This window comes from Lycorma delicatula, chromosome 7 (genome assembly GCF_047948215.1).
Source record: "Lycorma delicatula isolate Av1 chromosome 7, ASM4794821v1, whole genome shotgun sequence".
Lineage (NCBI taxonomy): Eukaryota > Metazoa > Arthropoda > Insecta > Hemiptera > Fulgoridae > Lycorma > Lycorma delicatula.
The window spans coordinates 9,605,486-9,619,006 of record NC_134461.1 but is presented as its reverse complement, the minus strand read 5'-3'; the positions used below and the strand labels follow the sequence as shown (position 1 = coordinate 9,619,006).

General features: G+C 25.9%; 1 protein-coding gene across 1 annotated transcript in view; it reads right to left on the bottom strand.

The window, feature by feature from the left end:
• Positions 1-13,258, bottom strand: part of LOC142328200 (protein cueball-like) — a 40,361-nt gene extending 27,103 nt beyond the window's left edge. The window contains exon 1 of the mRNA XM_075371784.1: positions 12,696-13,258. Coding sequence (XP_075227899.1) covers positions 12,696-12,756 — 61 coding nt within the window. The 5' untranslated portion in view covers positions 12,757-13,258. The remainder of the gene's footprint in view (positions 1-12,695) is intronic.
• Between the last annotated feature and the right edge of the window lie 263 nt (positions 13,259-13,521).

The following is a 13,521-nucleotide window of genomic DNA, read 5'->3' as shown; positions in this document are numbered from 1 at the left end:
GTTCTGAACTGAGCAAGTAATTATTCAATACAATATCTTTAACCTCTATTATCAAAATTACCTTATACAGTCAAAGGCATCCCTAGTCATTCTAATACCACTCTTATTCTAGCATTAATCAGGTTTCACTGTTCCTGAAATAGCTGTATCAGATGTTTTCATTAATGTCTCATATAAATGGCAATGAAATTTCAGTTTTCAAAATCAGCTGATTTAAATGTTTTTGTAAATGCTAATTCTAATTAATTGTTTCAAGTACAAATATATATATATATAAAGTAAATCAAACTTATAACAAATTAGTTGTTTAACAGCTGATTTTCTTAGGTGAAAGTTCTGAGGTTCAAATTCCAGTAAAAGTTAGTTGCTTTATACAGATTAGAATATCAGATAGCAGAAACCAGTGTACTTTGGAGTCGGGGTTGAATTAACCACACGTTTCAAGAATGGATGACCTGAGTCTGTATAAGACTACACCTCACTTACATGTCTTTATCTCATTGGGCCAGGGGGAGGATTGCTTATTGTTCACTAGCTTAACAGATTTCAACATACACATTAGGAAAATAAGTAATTAATTAAATATATATATATATATTATATATATATATATATATATATATATATATATATATATATATATATATATTTTAATTACTTCATTATTATTTTAATTTAATGATGTAACTTGAGTGAAATTAATTTCTTTGAAATGTTTGTGCTAGCAAAATAATATTAGATTAAATGATTATTTAATTATATAAATAATTATGAAAAAAGTTTAGGAATTTGGGGAAAAAGGTATTAAACCTAAGAATAAAGATTTTTATACATAATTTATTAATAGTAATTAAACATTACTGATATTACTATTATTGTAATGAAATATGAATAAATTTTAATAATTATCAAAAAAATTTGAAGAAAAAACAAAAATAATCTTTACAACTTCTATTAAAAAAATAAATTCATATATTACCAGCTGCGGATGAGTAAGAAAATGCATATACTATAAACATCATATCATCTTGTAACTCAAAAACAATGCATAACGCAATACCAAAGATTTAGTAAGAAATTATGGGTCTATATTTTTCAAAGGGTTGTAAGTTGTAATACTGGGATGCAATTTTTGGTCTACCTCTATTTTTAATACTAAAAATAATCTACATTGTGACAAGCTTATATTTGTCACAATGCAGATTACACGGGGGGGGGGGGGGATGAGTTTATTAGCAGAATAAGCAATGTTGTACAAGTGTCATGTCCATGTAAAAATTTTAAAGTTATGTTATGCAGTAAGTAATTGCAACATAAACAATTAAATCTAACCTAAAAAGCAACCAAATTAAGTATAAATGTTTATAAATTACTTATCATTTTTAACTGAAATACAATTAATTATAAAATAAAGTTTAAATAATAAAATAAAATTTAAATAATGGATATTTTTAAGTGAATGAATGTCCTAAATATCTGAGACCTTCCATCTGTCACCAAAAAATTGATTATTAATTTTTTTTTTTACTCTAATAAGAACAAAAATGATTCTGGATGATCTGGAATTTTAGGAATTCAAAACAAAAAAAGTTGTTTATTTTCATATACTACCATTTTACAATTCAGGAATACTTTTTTAACAAAATACTGGTTTTCTATCTACACAACCGAATATTTTTATTTTATTAATTTCTAATCTACTCACAGTTTATATTAGAAGCTAATTAATAAATTATTTATATTAACTTCACATGAAATAAAAATTAACCTTATAGTTTCAAAGCCAGCATCATTTTCAAGTAATAAATATATTCATGCATATAAATATATATATATTTTTTTAAAAAGAAATAAGCAGTTATAACAATAAATTTGACATTATCTTTTTTTTATTTTTAAATACAATAATAACACATTTAGATGATAAAGTTAATGAATGCATTTGGAAAATTAACAAATATCTAATGAGACTATATTTAAACACAAAAATCCTTTCTATAGAATGATAAATCTAAAATATATTAAATTTTCACCATAACAAAATAAAATGTATTTACAAAAACCTTTTTAGAGTGATAATGTAACAGATTAAAAAATATAGATAACTAAACTATAAAAAAAAGAAATAAAACTTGCACGAAAATTGTACAGCACAATCCCAATTAACTTGAACTGAAGCTTTTCTAATAATATTTTAGAAAGTAAGGATCTACATAGTCTTAACAATTCTCATTATCTCATTATTAAAAAAACTTCTACAAGATTTTGACTTTTTATCAAGTAATTATTGTATTTTTTTGATATACAAATATTTATTTTACTTGTTAATATATAATGAATGTCACCTAAAGTAGGAAACAGTAAATGTAGTTTTACCTTTTTTTTTCCAGGAAGAATGTGTTTTGCATAAGTACTCCATCTTCGATAACTTTTCCTGCATCCAGATTTTAAAAACTCTGTTTAGTAGTATTATATCTTGTTGATTAATAATACAAAATGTACATTGATAAAGACTTTTAATTATTTGATGGTTCTATTATTAAAAAAAAAAACTAGATAAAGGGGACAAGGCTGGATTAATACTCTGAAAACATGTTCTTCCCGTTATGCTAAAGAGAGTATTAACATATTTAATTAACAAATTAAGTTAACAAGCAGTAGTTTTAAAAAATTAATATATATATATATATATATATATATATATATATATACAATCTAATTTTGTATAGTAATGTGGTTGTGCTCCAAATATTAAGAAAACAAATAAACTTTAATTGTACAATATTATTTTTAAGAATAATACTATATCAATAATCTATACAGAAAAAAAAAATTATGACTATAAATAAATCAATATTAAATATAAACCAATAAATTTCAGCAATATATATTATATTAAATAAACATTAACAAAAAAAAATAATTTTGAAATTAATTTTACTAATAGACAAGGTGAGGCACATTAGATCTGGAGGGACAAAATTAGAGAAAATATTTTCCCATGTATTAGACCAAGTGGAAAGAGTCCCTAAATGGTCTCATGTGTGGATACATAAGACTCTTTTATAAAAATATCTTGTTGCTATTTTTTTTTTATTAACAAATTATTGTAAAAAAATAGTGTTTTTCAGTTTTTCTTTAATATATGGTATTTATTAAAATAGCGAAACGCCGCTGGCACCATTGGAAAGCTGAGAAATTTCTACACAATATTACTAGTGAGCCCTTTTTTAAGCAGTATTTATCACTCAAAAAGCCGCTTACTAAGTAGGTGCAACTGCTGCAGCAGTATACATGCCATAAGTCGCACATGCTATAAACAAGTGCCTGTAACTTGTGATTTATTTGAGAAATTCAAAATGGCATGTATAACTCTCTAAGACTAAACAAAATTAATTAATCATATTTTGAAAGTATTTAAAACATTTGAATTCCTGATTTTCTTCTTTAAGAGTTAAATTTTTCAATTTATTGATTAAAGCCCTGTACTTCAAAACAAATTTTAAAAAAACTAATAAGTCACTATTGTAAGTTACACATTAATAGAACATATGTTTATCTACAACTTTACAAAGATTAAAATAAAAATCTATTTTCATTATCTTTTTACAATTTCTTTACAGCAATATTTTCATCTTTTTGGAGATTATTTTAACTTTTTGCTAATAAAACTCACAGAAAAATTAAAGTTTTATTAAAACCGATTCCACCATCTGAAAGTATGTGTTTTACCTAACTCATAACTCCTAAATCAATTTTAAATCTAAAAGATTACAATAAATAGGGATTGCTTTTTCTAATTGGAGAGGATGCGAAAAAGCATTTTTTATATAAGATACAACTAAAATAATTTGAAAAAAATAATAAATAACCTTTAGATATATTCCTTACAGAATTCATAGATAATGGCCTTGAAAAGACATTACAAACATGAATTCTTAGTTTTTGAAATCTGTTTATGATTACACGGCTTATATTAATATTAACAAATTGCAAAATTTAACACTTAAACAATAAAACCGAGAATTCAAACATTCAATATGATTCTTCAAGTATATGATTCTTTAGTACTTGTATACCAAATTGTCTTGGTACTTATATACCATTTTAAATTTCTCAAATATCTTTAATAAATCACAAGTTATGGGCATCTGTTTATGGCACATGCAACTCGTAAGTATATACTGCTGCAGCAGTCGTGCACCTACTTAGTGAGTGGCCATCTGTTTATTAAATACTGCCAAATCTAGTGATCATAGAAAAAAGTGCTCACTATTAAAACTGTGTAGAATTTCCTCAGCTTTTTTATGGTGTTAGTGGCATTTTGTTGTTCTAATAAATAATTTACATATTAAAAAAACAAAAGAAAACTGAAAAAAATAATTTTTTTAAAATTTGTTAATAAAAAAAAAATAGCACCAAGTTATTTTTATAAAGTTTCATACGTTAATCCAAATACTTACTTTTACAAGCCTTTTCCACATGGTCTCATGCGTGGGAAAAGTTTTCTCCTATTTCGACCCTCCAGATCTAATATGCCTTATCTATATATAACTGTTGAAAAACGCCATTCCATCATAATTAAAAAGATTTTAAAAATTTAATTTTATACTAATTTTTAATGTTTTCCCTCAATAAAATCTGACATTCTTTTTATAGTTTTTAAATTCTATAACTAAGAATTCGCTTTATTGCTTAAATAAATAGTTAAATATTACTTTATGGACTTTATAATGATTATATGCTGATTTAAGTTGTTTTGAGGAGAAAAAGTAAAACAAAATAAAGAAAATAAATATTTTATTGTTAAATTTTTCAAGGTCAATTTTGTTTGTTTTTAAGTAGCAATCAAAATATATCTTTTAGTAAATTTCTAAAAAAATATTTAAAGTATAAAAAGAGAACCTTAATTTTAGATATTGTAAGTAGTCTCCAAACATTATTTCAAATAATAACCGATAAAAATGGGAACTAAATATTAATTATAAGTAAAATTAATAATGATAAAAATGTTCATATTATTTTATTTGAAAATTATTTTATAACTATCATTTGTACTTGAAAATATAGATTTTATTATTCTCTTACTCTATATGAAATAAATATAAGTTTTTTCTTTAATTTGGCATTTTAAGGTTGAACATTTTGGTTGAAAATGAACAATTTTTTTTACATAGAATGTACAAAATTTTTAAAAAATATATGATTAAAAAAAACCAGAGATCTTTTTTAAAAATGTAAAACAAATATTGCTACTTTCTTTCTTCTATAAAAAACTCAAATTATTTTTGTAACTTGAAAAAACAACTAGTTAAAAGATTAATTATGAACGTGGAAAGATCAATCTGTAATGTCGATACTTTTTCCTATAAAGTTTAAACTTATTAAGTTTTGTTAAAACACAATTTATCTACTAAAGATTTATCAAACCGGTGAGAAAAAAACATTGACTAGCTTAGTTAAGGAGTTAAGCTTCAAGATATTGACATTCAAGATATTACACGTGTTAATATACATGGTGAACAGTCAATGTGCACAAAGAATATGTGGAAAGTAATACCCGTTCGTGAACTGTAATCGTGATCCTGGTTAATTCAAGGACAACCAATCTCAACACTGTATTTCTCATATTCTGTACAAGTTTCATTATTTTAGAAGCTTATGTAATCAATATATGTAATAAAGGACTTACATCAAACTCTTGATGACATAAAAAATTTCCACATGTTTTCCCACCGTAACCCATGAAACTGTCCTGTTTATTTCAAATAAATTAAAATCTATGCGAGGTACTAAAATGCAATGCTATTGATCAATGTAGTAAAAAATACAGACGCTGCACTGTTATTTTTTGACTAATTCAGAAAGGAAGGAGATGAATATTTTAAGGACATCATGACAGGTGAACAACATCACTTTTCTTACGTTAGAAAGAAAGCAGTACACGTTAGTCAAAGAAATGGTATCACCTTATTTACCATTCTAACTTAAGAAGTTTCAGCAGAAGCTCTTGACTCAGAGTCTACATTTTTTTAGGATGCTTAGATGTGTATGTGAGGTACTAAAGCAATAGCAGAGAGATATTAAGAAATGCAAAAAAGGACTACTTGTCATACATTAGCAAGATCCTCTAAGATGAACCACCACCCCTCAGAAACAAAAAGACAACTTGATTATTTAAAATGGGATATTTTTGATTGCTCATCTAAGACTTGGACATGACCCTTCATAAGTGATTTTCACATTTTCATCAAACTGAACAATTGATTAGGAGTGCTTCAAAATAAATGAATAGCTGCAGGAACCACTCACTAGCTTCAGAATGGACAGTGTTGAAGAAATTCGGTGAGTATAAAAAAATTTGTTACCATTATAGAAGGTTCCAAAATTTTCAAGATGACTAGATGAAAAAATGGCATAAGATGTACTGAGATAAAGTGAAAACTTTCATTAAGAAATCTTTAATCGGTTACTTTATTATAGAAATGGTAATAGTGCTTTCTAATATACGACCCTCAATAACACAACTTCATGCTCATTAGATGATACTGTAATTAAAGTATATCAGAGTAATGACTAGCTATTTACATCAACATTGTTTATCTATACTGTTATGATGTGGAAAAAAAATCCATGAATTTTTCCATGGCACAGTAATGCCAAACTTTTGTGTTGTTTTATTTAATTCATAAAATTGTAACTAATGTTTAATTTTGTTATTAAGGATTGTTGTTATAATTGATAAATATGTTTATCCATAGTTCAATTCTTTAAGGTGAATTCACATTCTGAAAAAACCCCTTACCTTTCTCAGTCTACAATGCACAAGAGTAAATAGAAATTACAATCACTGAAATGCTTTCTATTTTGACCAAAGATAACACACAAGATTTCTGAGAGTTACTAAATATGAGATCAACTAAACAGCTACTTTAATTCAAACAAAATTTAAACTCACAAGTAAATCATATGTACAGAACACAGCATTACTCCAGTTAATCATTTCAACATTTAAGTGTTACAACATAATGTAGAAATTAAACAAAATAAATCACTTAAGCGAATTCTTTAATGAAACAATTAAAAACTAATAAAGAACAGTTCACTTAAAAGAGAAACTTTATTAAAAATAAGTGAATTACATTGAAAAATAAAATAAAATAGAGACATTCCTAAAAAACTTAGTTAATAGTGTTGAAATTTGCGGAATCTATAAACTAATATTCAAAATAATCTTAGGCTTGTAAAATTATGAGTTTGCAGTTAATAAATGACAAATTTTGAGACAATGACAACAAAAAAAAATCTTTTAAATAATTAATAACAATAACTTAGCTCAATGTTTATTAAAATTACCCATATGCCAGTACTTTTACATTTATTTATAACATAACTTAATAAAAAAAGAAAACTATTCTTGACATACATTACTTTGAGTAAATTTACAATAAATAAATAATTTAATAATAAACACATAAAATACAAAAAATCTCATACTTAATTCACATAAAACTCGATAATGTCACATAATATAATATATTGCTGTGACATATTACATAATATAGATGTATTGCATCACATAATATAAGGGAACTAAATACACATTCTGCCAAGTGTAAACCAAGCTATGTTCTGTCCAAAGTAAAAAGCACCAATAAAGAAATTGATTAAGCAGAATATATAAGTTTATACTATTATTACTCCTTTACAACAAATACCATCAAAATGATTTTCATATGTTTGTTTTGATGGCAATGCCATATTTTTGAAATAAAGTTACATATGTTACTTTAATTTTTTTCTAAAATTAATGAGAATTTTTCTCATAATTAGGAAGGATGTTCAGAAGGGTTAAAGAGAAATCCAATATACAGACTAAGATTACATTATACTATGCTAGTTAAATGCAATTTCTTATTTAAAGGGTTGTGGCAGCAGGAAATAGACAGACTTCTATAAATCTGGCATAAGTAATATTAACTTTAATCAGAGATTGGTTGAACTGTTAAGTAAGGTCCAAGCAAACATCAAAAAACAATTGCTAAAATTAGTTATGTTCTTTAACTTTTTTTTTACAGAATATTTATTTTTAAATAGTTTTTTCTAATATAATAAAGTAAAAGGTCATAAAATTTTAATTACAGCTGAGATACATAAGTTATCCACTGTTATTGTTTTAACCTTTTAATTTTAAATTCTGAATTCCAAATCTATTCACCAAGATGTACAATAGGAGGTCTGTTCAAAAAACTCTGAACTTTATTTAAATAGTGCTCCAACATGAAGATGTAGAAATGATTGCTAAGTGGTACCGTATAGTGGTTTCCTTCATGATAAATGTCATTAGTTACATTCTCCCACTACTGTTTTTCATTGAGAAATAGCAAATTTTTCATGTATAAATAGAATATGGTTTGTGATACTCAAGAAAGCAAATTATTCACGAGGAGCGAGAAATATTAAATTTTGCTTGAACTTAAAAAAATATTTAAGAAGATTAACTAGTTGATGAACTACTCTTTAGAAAGTTTATGGTGACCGATGCACGAGAGACTGCATTTGTTTTGTAGATGAAAAATTTAGATGCACCTTAAATTCCTGTCACCTTGGATCAAAAAAAGTTTTGCCATGATAGTATATTTTAAAAATTATTACTTTTTAAATCGAAAATAATTCTTTGGCTAATTAAAAAGATTTTTGAAATAATAGGTATCAAAGTAACAGGGTACACCAAAATTGTTCTTTTCAATACAAAAACATCTAATGAAAATGGATTTTTTCATATAAAAAATGCTGAAAATAAACCTAAAATTTTATATCGTTTAAAAAATTTAACATAAAATAATTCAACATTTAAATAAACAACATTGTTTCAAAAGTCTTAGATGCATGATACAGTAATACTTAGAACATACATAATATTTAAAAATGAGTGTGTACATAAATCTTTTGACAGCAGCAGATTAAAAAATAAATAAAAAACTGTTGAGATTTCCTTCTTCAGAGTTTCTATTAGAATAAAGTTGTAATTCAAATAACTAAAAAATATTATACCAAAACATGCAATTATAAAAACTTTAAAAAAAAACAACAAAGATTAGCACATTAAAAAAGTCACTCTTCATTAATAAAATTTGATAATTATCTGATACCAATCTTCCAATTTAATTAAGATCTTGTAGGAATGAGTGCCATAAGCTGCACAACAAAACTAACATTATATACAAATTAATGTGTTCTACAGAGGTTTTAATCTATAACTACCGAATGTTGTTCTGCTCAAATCGATTTCCTCCTTCAACTCCAAGAGACAAAAGATTGTCTATTGTTCTACCTTCACTTAACTCTGTAAAATAGTTAAGAGGAAGGCAAAATTGTGATTTTATAAACTTTGGAGAGTAAACTCAAGGAAACATTCTGAGACAATCTCTTACTTTTACATGACGTTACATTAAACTTACATTAAAGTGAAAATAGTATATGGGGATAAAGTAAACTACACTTAAAATGTTAGTATAATTCCCACATCATAGTTACCAAAATACTAACAAAGAACTGATAAATCCAGACGTTTTTATGATCTTATTCATGAATCAATAAGATGTAGCAATTATAAATGTTAATGCAATTCCAAACAAGCAATTAAAACATTGGGCACAATTTGATTAGATGTAATGTCTAGCGTACCTTTCACAGTTTTTCAGATATTAAAAATATGGAACAATATTATTAATAGCTACTGCAAAATCCAACTTATCTAAACACAGAGTTTAACATTTCATACCATTATAACTAATGTTATTAATAGCAATTACACAACTTTACTATATTTGTTAAATTTTTCACTTTTCTTAATCATTCTGTTTCTCCCAATCAAACAATATTACTAGCTGAAATCTAAAAAAAGAGTATTTTAATCTAATGATAAAAGTAGTTCTATTTAAAAAAAAAACTATAAAGTTACAATTTTTATTCAGTTAAATTTGCAGTATTTTTCTTTTAAATTTTCTACAATTTCAACTAATGTCTAAGTAACTATTACACAAGATAAAATCCTTTCATCCCTGATACTGATTAGAATAAAACAGGCGACTGAATCCTCTAATTTGTTATACTGATATTTAAGGTACAGGCAACAAACATTACCAGATGTACTAGCTTAACACCAAACTTTATAAATATTTAACTGAATGAAAAAAAAAAAAGGTTATAGATAATTCAGGCTTAAGATATTTTTGTCTTTAAAATGCCAGAAACATTTAAAGTAAAAAGCTACAAGATTTCCACACCAAAAAAAAATTAAAAGTATGCTATAAAACTTACACTTGTTCAGCCAGAAACTACAGAAACACTTCTGAATAGCTTTATTTAATTTGTTCCAAGATGATGTCGAGTTAAAAACAAAAAAAAATATTGTTCAGGTTATTTATTATATTCCATGATATCCTGCAGTCATTCAATACACCATAAACGGATTCTGCATAACATCCTTTAGCGTTGAATGTATTAAGCAATAACAACTTATGTCCTACTATGTAATGATTCCATTGCATATGGAATACATAATGAAATAACATCACATAATTATACTAACAAGATATTAATTAAAAATGTAAAACAAAATTTTATAAAATTGTTCCTAAAGATTGGCAAAATTAAAAAAAAAATAGGTCAATATTCTCATTAGGTAGGAGAGCAACTGTTAGTATTTAAAAGTTAATGACCACAGCAGTCAATGCTACTTAAAATAAATTAACAATATGGTTAAATAAAATAGCAAAACAATTCTATAATAAAAATTATTTTCATTAGTCAGAAGCAATTATTTTCATGATGGATTTTTAATTTACTACAAACTTAAAAAGATACGAGTGAAGTAAAATTTCACAATATTAACATTCTTTAGCATGTACACACTCACTGCATTAATTAATTTACTGAAACTATAAACAAAATCATCAATCATGCATGAAGCATTTTTTTCTTTTAAACAATTTCCATTTTAAAGTACCATTCTAAATAATTTTTGGATCAGAAACACACATAACATTTGACTATAACAATAGTGAACCTTTGGAATGTAGCAATGCAGTTGTATCCTCTCATGATCTATTTGCATTGCATGCAAAATTAAAAATACAGCAAATCAAAAGCTGTAATTTGTTTTTTTTGGAAAAAATTATTATGCTGCATTAATTCACGGGTAAATTTAATACAGCTATGAGCCAAATATTATAAATGAAAATAATGTCAAGACTACAGCACTGTCTGTTATGAGGAGGAGTTAATTTGTTCAATAAGGAAACTTTACGTTCATTATTTTCTTGAAACTCAAAACAAATTTTACATTTCCAATTTCTTGATTACGGGATCACAACTGATTCATAAGCGGTAAAAAAACTACTAGAAAATATTCACAACTAAAGATACAGAGAGCTTCAAAAGTATTATGTTTTTGCATGATAATTTTGCACAAATCTTTAATTGCTTTTCCTATGGCCCCTTGAATCAAGAAATCACATTTTTCTGTATTTTAAAAAATGGCTGTAGAATTTTAGAAATTATGAACTGAAACAAAATAAATGGATAGTTGAAATCACTGACAGGACAATTTTCTGAATATGGCGTGTGAAGAGGCTAGTGAGATATATACTTAAATCAATTTTTAGCTTTTTTTTCATTTTATTTTTAATTCAAAATGTCCTTACTGAAAACATTTTTGCTGCTTGATTATAGTAAATCTACAGGAAAAATCCATTCAAATTCAGTTATTTTTTAATCATTGAGTCTGTTAATTTAGTAAAGGAAAAATAATATATTCTATGTGTTTATTTAAAAAGGTATAACTACTTTCTTTCGTTATAAAAATGATATCAAATATCTCAATTTAAAAAATACATCTGATCTTTGATGTACAAAAAAAAATTACACTTTGGTATTAAAGTAATGTTGTATCATATTTAAAACAAATAACCATAATTAACATTTTTTTTAAATGCTGAATGAAAGTAAGTTGTAAATAATAAAATAATCACCATTTGTCTAATGGCTAAATCAATACAAAAAAACCAAATGGTTTTAAAAGAACATAAATAAATTTAACAGGTAATAAATTAAATACTAATACTCATAATTTAATTTAAGAATTATTTTCTTATAAAATTTACATTATAACACTCATAATAAATAGCAAATTTTGCAAGATTGCAAATTAATTTTAAGCTTTTTTATTTTATTCACTTTCCTAGTGCTTCAACTTATAAGATCTGCATTTAAAAAAATTGTAAAATCCTTTTTTATAAGTTTATAAAATATATAACTGCTGTCAAAAAAACAAATAAACATACAAACATAGAATCAAATACAAAAAAAAAATTAGATAATACACTCTTTTTACAATTGTTTCATTGGACAAAATTTTCATTTGACTAAATGTACACAAACATACTTATGACAAAATTATATAATTTCTCAAATACATATTTATGTATTAACAGTATTAAAGAAAAGCTGTTATTCTCAAATAAAAGAAAAATGACATAGAATGACTCACTGATCCAGAATACGAGTAATTAGTTTATTTTTTAAAAACTATTTTCATTACTACTTGAATGACAATATTTAAAAATAAAATGTTAAGATATTTTACACAATTATATATTTTTGTTTAATTTTTTTTAACAATAATGACTTACCAGTTATTAAAGTGTGGTCTCCAATTATTGTTTCCTCTAAAAAAAGGTCTAGGTCCCACATTATGTGTCTGTTGAAAATTTTCTGAAGGAGGACCGCCGCCAGAAGGTCTGAACCGAGGTGGCATCCCTCTTCTAGGACCTCTCCATGATTTAGGACCAGAACCTCTTGGCCTAAACACAGGGGGTTGTGAAATTAATGGTGGTGGTGCATTAAGAGGAGGAGGTGTATTAAGAAGTGGCATCCATGTTAAATCCTCTATCACACCGCCATCATCCTGTTCATCATTTTTTATGTTACTCACTGGATTATTTAAGTCCAAAATTTGGCAAGCAATGTTATTTGGCAACCTTGTTCAACATTAGAAAAACCTGGCCCGGGCACTGGGTTCGGAAATCTTGGTCCTGCATTATTAGGACCACAAAACCTAGAGTTTGTGTTTGGAAACTTTGGTCCTGAACTATTATTTTGAGGTACAACATTTTCATCCTTTTTTGTAAGATGCTGTTCCGTTTTTAATTCAGGAACTCCTCTTTTATCATCTTCATTGGGGAGACGATTCACAGATTTCTGACTAGTGATTTCAACCCCGATGTTCCCTGGATGAATTTCTGGTTTAGTTGACATTTAGGAGGCAATGGAGGTGGCATTATTTCACTGAGTTCAATAATATTTTTTGGAGGAGAAGGATTCAACTTATGTAAAGGTAATTTCTTCTTAGGCTCTTCTTTTTCTTTCAAAGGAGACTCTGTTAATATTTTATTTGCTACAGATATATTAAACGATATGGACTGGCTCTGCCCACCAGTAAGAGGTTCCAGTAGACTA